Genomic DNA, 10,139 nt, shown 5'->3' with positions numbered 1-10,139 from the left:
GGAGGGATGAGCCCAACCTTGAGGATCCACTAATGGAAAGTGGCAGTAAATCTCATTAGTGACTCTGCTCAGTTCAAAGCAGAGCCAACTGCAAGGTCAGGGCTTAAGAACTGGACAGAGAAGGAAGCACCCACCGTACCCGAATGTAATTTTCTTAGTACTATGTCCCAAAAAGGCAGATGTGGAGACTTATACATGCCTTGATCAGCCTCAGCAAACTGAGGTTTTACAGCTTACTGCTTTTGAGAAATCAAGAGCATTTTTGCCTGAAAAGGAGCCAGCGATGCTTCCCCTCATCCGGCTTTCTCCTCCAGCCCACATCCCACAAACTCCGGTTCTTGTCAACACCATGGTTTAGGTCCAGGAAAACCATCTTCCCTATAGACTTGGTTCCAGGTGATCGAACTTATCCATTCCCTTTCTCCAGAGCCTTCTAAAATCCTGCTGGTCCACTTGCGAGCGCAAGAATCATGTTTGTGTGAGCACTGACCTTTTGCCTATTTTTTTTTTAAAAGCTAGAGTATAATTTAATCCCTCTCCTCCCACTGATTTTCACCTTCAAGGTGAAATGCACCAGGAATGGGGTTGAGTATGCTGGGGCTGGCCCCTGTTCCACAAGGATATGAATAAATGAGGTGCTGACTATAATAATAATCTCGGCCTTCATATGGTTTTCAGAAGAGCACTTCTGTAAGTCACTCAATAAGCATTTAACCCTTTCAGAGAAGGAATTAAGGCTCTATCTATAAGGGTCTATTGGGAATAAGAAGAGGATAGGAAGACAGAGAGGCTAGTACCCAGACATAAGAAGACAAGCTTTAATATAACCAGCTCACTGATAGCAGTAGAGTTGTACTTCCTGTGCCTTATTGCATTGATGTTCAGGAAACTGGAAGGAACGATTATAAAGATTATGTGTGGCAGGTGTTGGGGAGATGTTATGATGGTTTAGCTAATATATTAATGTTTGCGTTTTAATTGATTTGAGACAGGGTCTTGTTAGGTATTTCTGACTGGCACGGAAGTTGCTATGTAGACTAGACTGACCTCAAAATTGTCCTGTTTCCCAAGGACTAGGATTACAGCGTGTATCCACCATACTCAGCAACTTTTGTTTTTTTGAAAGGATTGTAGGTAAAACTGGGTGTGATACCATACGTCTGGAATCCTAGCACCAAGGAGGTAGAAACAAGACGAGGGCTGCAAGTTCAAGGCCAGCCTGGTCTGTGTAGCCAGTAGCAGGCCAGCCAGGGCTATATATCAAGAGCCCCTGTCTCAAAATGAAGTTAGTTAGAAAAGTATGCTGTGTTGGGCCTAGATGGGTTCTTAAGATAGAAATGGAGGATAGTTTATCCACAGGGACATTGCAGGAAGTGAGGATGTCTTCACTATATCTTGCACTTCGCATGGGACTCAGAGAGGTGCCTGAGGGACATCATGGTCCTTAATGCTTATAGAGAGGTCCACAGGGCCGTTGACCTGTCTTCTCTTGGCTATTTTTCCAATATTACAAGACCAAGTGCCCATTTTCCATGCAGGGTTTCTTCCTTTCGTATTGAATGTGGAAAGGGGTATCTCTGATCCTGGCCATCCATTGGCAACTGTCATTTGTATTAATGTCCCTCTCTTTTCTTTGTCCCTTCTCCTCTCTGTCTCCCTGCCTCCTCTTCTCTCCAGGTACACTTACTGAAGGATCAGTTGGCTGCTGAGGCTGCGGCGCGGCTGGAGGCCCAGGCACGAGTGCACCAGCTCCTGCTGCAGAACAAAGACATGCTCCAGCACATCTCTCTGCTGGTCAAGCAGGTGCAGGAGCTGGAGCTGAAGCTGTCAGGACAGAACACCAGTAAGCCGGGGTCCCATCCAGCCTTGGTACCGCTGTCCAAGCTTCATAAAACAAGTCATTTCCATGAACCCTGGGATGCTTTGCTCGGAGCTTTGATGGTGCCTGTATTTCAACAGAACCTAGTCAACACTGTTATTAGTCTTCACATCTCCTCATGAGTTATAGACCTGCAGAACCAGAGTACATCTTGGCTGCCTTCTATCAACTACTCAAACTTGAAGGCCCCTGGGAGATGGCAACCACATTCATCTGCTCTCTCCTGGAAGGGAACTTAGCCACTCTATATTCCAAACAAGCCCATTTCTTCCTTAGAGAGATTTCCCAATGAACATATACTGAGTCCATATGGGGCATCATGTTGTGGGACATACAAAGTCCTCCAGAGTTGATTCTCCACACTATAAAGTCCACTCACTGTTTTGTGTCACAGAGAAATATATATCCATTTAATCGATAAGGTAGCTGAGTAATTATAACCAGAGTGACAGTAACTAGACTATAGTCTCTGGTCTGAGATTCTTTGCTGCCTGTATACCAGGTACCTCCAAGTTGAACTGGGAAGCAATAGGCAGTCTAGGTGCAGGCCTTCGTCATAAACTTACTTATGGGTGGTTCTAGGTATGCATAAAGTCTATCTTGACTGTGGTCAGACAATTCCCTGTTGATCAGCTATTACAAACATAATTGTGATCGTAGTTTTTTTTTAAAGATTTATTTATTTATTATGGGTAAGTATGCTGTAGCTGTCTTCAGACACTCCAGAAGAAGGTGTCAGATCTCATTACAGATGGTTGTGAGCCACCATGTGGTTGCTGGGATTTGAACTCGGGACCTTTGGAAGAACAGTCAGTGCTCTTAACCACTGAGCCATCTCTCCAGCCCGTGATAGTAGGTTTTTAATGTGTAAGCTTGTTTATTCTCTTTAGTGCTAGATGCTTTTATGCCCCCTTGCACAACTGAGGAAACACACTCAGGGAGGTTTAATAAGTAGCTCAGAGCCACACAGGTAGCAAACAGTGAGTGAAGCCTAGATTCACACTTAGTCATTGAAAATCTAATGCTTTTCTAACTATACTAGGAGTTCCCTCAAGCTACCCCCCTTAGCTATTACACAGTACAGCCCATTGGGGTTCCTCAGCAGTAGTCAGAGACAGGGCTGAGCATCGGTATAGCTGGGAGCCACAGTGTGTAAGCCATTCCTCTCTCACAAGGTTCCAGTGTTAGCCCTTACTTGGAATGTGGCTGGGTTGGAACACACACCCCCATCCCCTATCACAAATCCACTACAGAGTATTTGGTAGCCTCCCCAACTCTCTGAAACCTGCTCTTCTATAGCCAGGTACATCTGACACTGCTGGGGTGGAAGAGAAAGAGCACTAGACTAATCTATAAAACTCTCAGCAATGCTACAGAGCCAGTCAGGGGAGGACCCTTTCAGGAATGGAAGTTATCAGAACCAGGGGTTAATAGATGAGTTCACATTTGAAGCCTTGCCTAACCCTACCTCTCCTTGCCTTTCATTTGCCTGCAGTGGGCTCCCAGGACAGCTTGCTGGAGATCACCTTCCGTTCAGGTGCCCTGCCTGTGCTCTGTGAATCCACCACCCCTAAGCCAGAGGACCTACACTCACCACTGCTGGGCGCTGGCTTGGCTGACTTTGCCCACCCAGCGGGCAGCCCTTTAGGTAGGCATGACTGCTTGGTGAAGCTGGAGTGCTTTCGCTTCCTCCCACCTGAGGATACCCAGCCGATGATGGCACAGGGTGAGCCGCTCCTAGGTGGCCTGGAGCTCATCAAGTTCCGAGAGTCGGGCATCGCCTCTGAGTATGAGTCCAACACAGACGAAAGCGAGGAGCGTGACTCATGGTCACAGGAAGAGCTGCCACGCCTGCTCAATGTCTTACAGCGGCAGGAGTTGGGTGACAGTTTGGATGATGAGATCGCCGTGTAGGTGCAGGGCGAGGAGCTGGTGAAGGTGGTAGCATGGTGCCAAGTGGGGGGTCAAGTCTGCCTGTCCCTGGCTGGGGATGCCCAGGGGAAAGCGCTGCTGAGAACAACACCCAGGGTGGAGAGTGTAGGGTTTCAGAAGAGGGTTGGGATTTTGCTTTGGAAGGTAAATGGGGGGGAAGAAATTGGATTCTTAGAGACAGGAATCAGCACCTGTCTTCTGCTAATGTCTGAATGGGGTGGAAGCAGGGCTTTCCAGAACCCAGGGCCTTGGGATGGTCCATCTTCAGAACCACAGTTCTGGAAGGCCCGTTGCTGCCACCGCTATCGTCAGGTTCTACCCAATCTGTCCTCCACGTCTCAGTGACCTACGCTCTCCTGTCTCTGTGGTGCAGACCATAAAAGGAAGCCATTGGTACCTTCTCAGGTACTTAGCTTTTTGGATATCAGGATGCTACAAGTTGCCTAACCCTCCCTTCCACTGTAGGAGAATCCCTTCCCCAGGCCCTGGCTGAGATCGTAGACGTTGGACAATTCCCAGGGCTGCTGGGAAAGTGAGCTCTGCCATTCAGTGAGCATGGAGGTGACCGGAGTCACAAGTCACAGTGAAAAAACTAGGAATTGACTCTAGCTGGGTGTTGGGTGTTGCTTCTGAGGACGCTGGGGGTGTTAATAGGATTGAAGACCCTGCTGGGAAAGCCTAGGGAAGGGTTAGCCTAGGGGTGCTTATGAGATTGCTGCAGCTCATGTAGGTTTGATTCTTCAGTTTGGAAACCCTGCCCCGACCTATCTCCTGCCTGCAACCCAGCTCATATAAATGAGTCTAAGAGCTATCCTATTATCCCTTTTCCTGCCTCGGGGGCTGTGCCTGCCTAAGCTTTGGCAGTACTATGCCTTTGTGTAAGTCTCATAGACCCAGAACCCCCTGCCTTAGCTTTCTACCTGTCCCCTCCACTGGGCAGTAGTGGTCGGTTTTTACTGAAAAAAAAAAAAAGAAAGAAAAAAGAGAGAAAGAAATGGATGTAAGCTGATAGCTGAGGCTGTCTACCCTTCAGAATCACTGCCACTTAGATCAGATCAGGGACCACAGCTGTGCCACCCCAGCCTAGCTCTCTGCAGGTGTGTGCCTTGAGCACAGGTGTTAAAAGTGCAACCTTAATCTCTTACCATCTAGGTCTTGCCTAGGGGGTCTCCACTCAATAGTTGGCTGGCTAGGTCCACAAGAAAAGTTCCTTTCCCCCTGTAAGACCTTAACTGCTTAATAGTTATTTCAACCTCTGAAGAGAACACTGATACCCGTTCCAAGTCATATGATGTGGGGAGGAGGCCCTGTTCATCCTACAAGCCGTAGGCCAGAGTGCAGTGTTATCAAAGGGACTGTAAGGAAGGATGGAGTTCTTCAGCCCAAGCTTTGCTTCGAAATGTATCAAAATGCAAACATGGCCCTTTTTATAGCCACAGTGGGGTCTCTTTTAAACGAAACAGGCAGTAGAGTTAAAGGAAATTAACACAGCTTTATACTATCACTCCCTAGTGCATGGGGATGTTGATAGTAATAGAATGGAGCGGGTGTGTGTGTGTGTGTGTGTGTCTGTGTCTGTGTCTGTGTGTCTGTGTGTGTATGTGTAGTAATAGAATGAAGTGTGTGTGTATATAGTAATAGAATGGGGTGACTGTGTGTGTGTGTGTGTGTGTGTGTGTGTGTGTGTGTGGTGTGGACATACTTTTGGACATCTGAGAAGTGACTAGAAAGATTCTCCAGGGTGTTCAGATAAATGGTAGGGTTGTATCCTTTTCCCACCCTGATTTTATTGACAAGGTAGAATTCTGTTAGTTTTCTAATTAACCATTGGAAGGAGGTCCTGATACACAAGGAAGGGAGAATTCCCAGTGTGAGGTCCACAAAACTGAAGGGGGCAGATGGCGGGGATTCAAGACAGGCTGAGCTGAATTTACTCAATCCCAATCCAGGGTTCCTTGAGTCTAGGACCTTCAGATGTAGGCTTTTGTGTATCAGAGAGAGTGGGATGTCTGTTTCCTCGAGGTCTACTTCCTGTGAGTGGGGGCTGAGAGTAAAATCAGAAACAAGTGGAAGTGTGTGGACTGTGGGTGGAAAGGGCTTTGTAGGATACAGTGAAGAGAGTATGTGGGCAAGATGATGGCTTTTAAAACTCTGTAAAGGAGAAGGAAGGAATGAAGAGATGGGAGAACTGGAGAAATGGCTAATGGATGGATAGATGCCGACTCAAGACTCATGTAAGACTTTGTTTGCCCTTGGTTTCTGTCTTTTTTGACCTTCCCCTTTCCCTGATTAAAGACATCCCTGGAGAATTCATTCATGTGCCACATCCTCCCCAGTAAGACCCAAATCTGGACACATTTGGTATGTGGAGATGAGAAACCAAGAAAAGATGTAGGGGCCTTGTGGGGTCACCAGCCACCGACCCTCCATTTAGGCCAATGAACAAGACAGGAAATGTCACAGACCTGATTCCCCGCAGCAGCATCCTTCCTTGCTTCTTGCTCTGCTAACTCAACCCTGCCTTCCTCCTTTTCATCCTTCTGCTCTGCCCTATGTGGAGGACACATGGACACCAAGGGGTTCCTTAGTGGTGCCCGCCCCAGGTGCAAGAAAGCTCTCGGGCATACAAGGCTTCGCAATTGCAGAGGCAGGACAGATCTCTGCCCAGGATGGACTGCACATGGGAACTGGAAACCGTATTCCTTACATTCCTGCTTCTACTGATGCTGTCTGTAAGAACCTTTCTGAGCCTCGCTCTCAGCTGACCTTGTTTACGGATTGTGTTCCTTGATTTACTCTTTGCTTGACTGCTCTCCCCTCTCCTCCCTCCCACCTACCCTAGCCTTCTGCTTCCTAAAACTGTTTTGTCATTAACTGTTGGGTCAGCTCTCTGGGAAACGGTTCTGTTGCTGTAAGTGCACTTACCCTTGGATGGTGTCACTAGTTAGTGGCTTTTGCTAAATAAACCTTTCTGATTTCTAAAAGCTTTCCCATTGTCTCTGCTTACTTCTTCTATTTAACCTGTTTCTTCTGTCCCCCTTCCTTGTATCCACTTCCTAAGCCAGGTATCATCAGCTCTGGGACACAAGATAGAAAGAATTCACACTGGGCAGTGGTGGTGCACACCTTTAATCCTAGCAGTCAATAGGCAGGGGCAGGTGGATCTCTGTGAATTCAAAGCCAGCCTGGTCTACAGATCCAGCCAAGGATAGAAAATCCTGTCTGGAGCATGGGGCTGGCATGCAGGAAGCGCCCTGTATCTGCAGCAGGAGGCTCTGGGCTGGGACACGGCTTAGAGTGACTTTCTGTCTTAGAAATCATGGTATATCCTCAGGAGAATGTTCCGTGTCTCGCAACAACTAATTATATTGCAAATTATTAGGGCTTCATTGTAATCTACTTTATTAATGAAAAATGACAAAGCAGTGTACTGATAAGCCAAGGTGCTTTTGATCTGTAATTTCTTCTCTAAAACTGCTGCATCTGGTACAGTAGACTGTGGAAGGTGTTGATTATGTTTCCTCTGGGGCCTGGTAGGATGCTAATCCCTAGAGCAGTTTACCAGCTATGTGTGAAATTGAAGCAGGTACCATGGATGACACGGGACTGCCCAACAACACTTGGAAATGATTGTTAACATCACAGGCATGGCACCGAACACTGTAGAGATGCACAGTCAGTTGAACTTAGTAGCAACGCTGGCTTTGTGTAATAAAGGAAGCATTTGTAACTTAAAAAAAAAAAAAAAAAAAAAGAAAATCCTGTCTGAGGAGAAAGAGAGAGAGAGAAGAAAGAAAGAAAGAAAGAAAGAGAGAGAGAGAGAGAGAGAGAGAGAGAGAGAGAGAGAGAGAGAGAGAGAAAGAAAGAAAGAAAGAAAGAAAGAAAGAAAGAAAGAAAGAAAGAAAGAAAGAAAGAAAGGGAGAAAGAAAGAAAGGGAGAAAGAAAGAAAGGGAGAAAGAAAGAAAGGGAGAAAGAAAGAAAGGGAGAAAGAAGAGGGGGGAGGGAGGAAGGGAGGGAGGGAGAGAGGGAGGGAGGGAGAGAGAGAGGGAGGGAGGGAGGGAGGGAGAAAGGGAGGGAAGGAGAGAGGGATAGGTATCTCATAGCTAGGAGATATATGCTTTAGGAATATAGAGGGCAGAAATCAGGGATCCTACCACACATAGGACAGCCCTGACAAGGAGTTATCCAGCCCAAGGCCATTAAAACCCATTGCAATGCCCTAGCCAACACCCAGTTTTTTTGGACTCTTCTGACCCCTGGATTTTCAGATGCCATTAGAACATGACAGTAGTAGCAGTGAGTTCCAGCACAAAAACACTATGTCATTGTTTCTTCCATAACTATGATCAAGACTATTTAATTTCACTGACCCCTAGACTCAGTGTCTGAGCTTTCTATTTGGTAGTTGCCCATGTGGGCCTGTTCCAACCAAGTTTTTATAGGGAACAAAACAGCCTCCTTCCCATATCTTCCTACAAGGATCATAGCACCGAGGATTCACAGAGGACTCCTGGTACATGGAAATATGAGCCTCCCAGCATAGAGCAGTAATGGGAGAGCAGAAAGAATGTTCCAGAAGTGGTCTGCAGAGTCTCACAGTGCAGTTCATTTGGGAGGCTTTTCTGACTTCCCAAAACTAGGACTTTGGGTGGTTGGGAAGGGAAAGGAAGGCTGGGAAGGCTGTCGGAGGAGAATAAACAATATACACTGTTTACTCTCGCCTGCACCCAGGAATGGTAAATGCCAATTGCAGCTTTCATGAGTATGTATGAGAGCCTTGTAAAAAGCCTCAGCAGAGAGCACCTATCAGTGCCCCAGGGTACAATAAAGTTTGTATTTAGTGTGCTTCCTCCTCTGTACTCCTATGCTGGTAGGTACAGGCATCTGCTGGGCACACTTTTCTATGTGCTGAAACCACATGGAGCTCTGTCCCAAAAATGTGGGAAGCACCTTTCTGTCCCTAGCGAGAAGATAATGGACACCAGCTGGATAGTAATGAACCTATGCTCTAGTCCCCCCTAGCCACTGCTTTTCCTTCTGGCTGTTTGGAGAATGTGATGCAGGGGCCCCTGAGCAAGAAGCATAGGATTGGCAGGGGATTAGGAGCCGGTTCCCAGGTGGTGGTGAAACCAAGAGGGGCCTCTGCTGTGTGTGCTTCTCGCTGTACTTGCTGAGGAACCATATCAAAGGACCAGGACACATGTGTACAGTCACTCATGTAAGAAGCCACTTCCCAGACTTCAGTGGCTCTTCCAGTTAAGAAACAGAGTAGGTACTAACTAGTAAGTTAAGAAACAGAGTAGGTACTAACTAGTAAGGCTCACCAGTCACTTCTCTCCCCCTTGGGGAATGGTATCCATGGAGTGATGTCAAGGTTGCCTAGATACCACCTGGCTTCTGAGTTGTCACCTGCTTTTTTTTTTTTTTTTTTTTTTTTTTTTTTTTTTTTTTTTTTGCAGGTCACCTAGTTGTGACCTGCAAATTCCAGCTTTTGAATCTGACAGCCTCTGGACTCTTGCTAAGCAGAGAGGGCACAGAAAAGGGGTTGTTCTCGTAGCATGTTAAGTGGTAGGGATGTGAGTACAACGTTTCTCGAGCTGGGGAAACGTAAGAACCAGACGTGATATTTTGATAACAAAACGATAAACAGGAGCATCTCTGCTAAGACCATAAAGTCAGGCTGTGCATCACAGGAAAGACAAGGAACCTGCACATGCTGACCCCACTCTTGAGGAAGGCAAAGACTAAAAGACGATTGATACCCAGTCCCTGAGAAGAAATACCAAGTCATCTTTCTGATTCAGATTGGCAGAGAGCATTGCCCTGAAATGAAGTAAGGGTCAGGACTGTCCAACTGTACATTGTGTGGTGACAGCACACCTCAAATGGTTAATATCTAAGATGTGTTTCAAACTGCCTTCAGTTTCTTTCTCTGCCCTTTGTCCTCAGTGTGGGCAAGGACTAAACCTGTAGACCAGCATCCTGGAGCAGTGCTGTTTACATAGGAGCTTCTTCAGAGTCAGCTTGGAGGCTGGTTAGGGCAAAAGCTGGCCAGGCTCTTAAGACAGAGTTTCTGACTGAGTAGTAACTCTGTCTCTTATTAGTTCCCATCAGTGCTAGTCTGGTCACCTCGCTTTAACAGCCACTTAGAGGATACTCTTAAACTTCTAGAACTATGCTTATCCTGAGAGAGAGAAAGAAAAGGGGAGGCAAAGAGGTGGGTCTGGTGTTGCTAAGCAACCGATGATTGAAAGTGATGAAGATTCACTGGGTACCAAGAGGAGCAGCAGATGATAGAGGCTGACCAGACTTAGCAAAAGAAGGCTAT

General features: G+C 46.8%; 1 protein-coding gene across 2 annotated transcripts in view; it reads left to right on the top strand.

Moving 5' to 3' along the window:
• The window catches only part of Nos1ap (nitric oxide synthase 1 (neuronal) adaptor protein), a 274,383-nt gene extending 267,585 nt beyond the window's left edge, over positions 1-6,798 (top strand). For both annotated transcript variants that reach the window (NR_154593.1, NM_001109985.2), the window contains exons 9-10: positions 1,678-1,843; positions 3,375-6,798. Coding sequence is in view for 1 of the 2 variants with exons in the window: in NM_001109985.2 (NP_001103455.1) it covers positions 1,678-1,843; positions 3,375-3,793 (585 nt within the window). In the remaining variant the exon portion in view is untranslated. The remainder of the gene's footprint in view (positions 1-1,677; positions 1,844-3,374) is intronic.
• Positions 6,799-10,139: the final 3,341 nt, after the last annotated feature.

The sequence above is a fragment of the Mus musculus genome, chromosome 1, assembly GCF_000001635.26.
Source record: "Mus musculus strain C57BL/6J chromosome 1, GRCm38.p6 C57BL/6J".
In the NCBI taxonomy this organism is placed as follows: Eukaryota; Metazoa; Chordata; class Mammalia; order Rodentia; family Muridae; genus Mus; species Mus musculus.
This window is presented reverse-complemented; position numbering and strand designations above follow the sequence as displayed.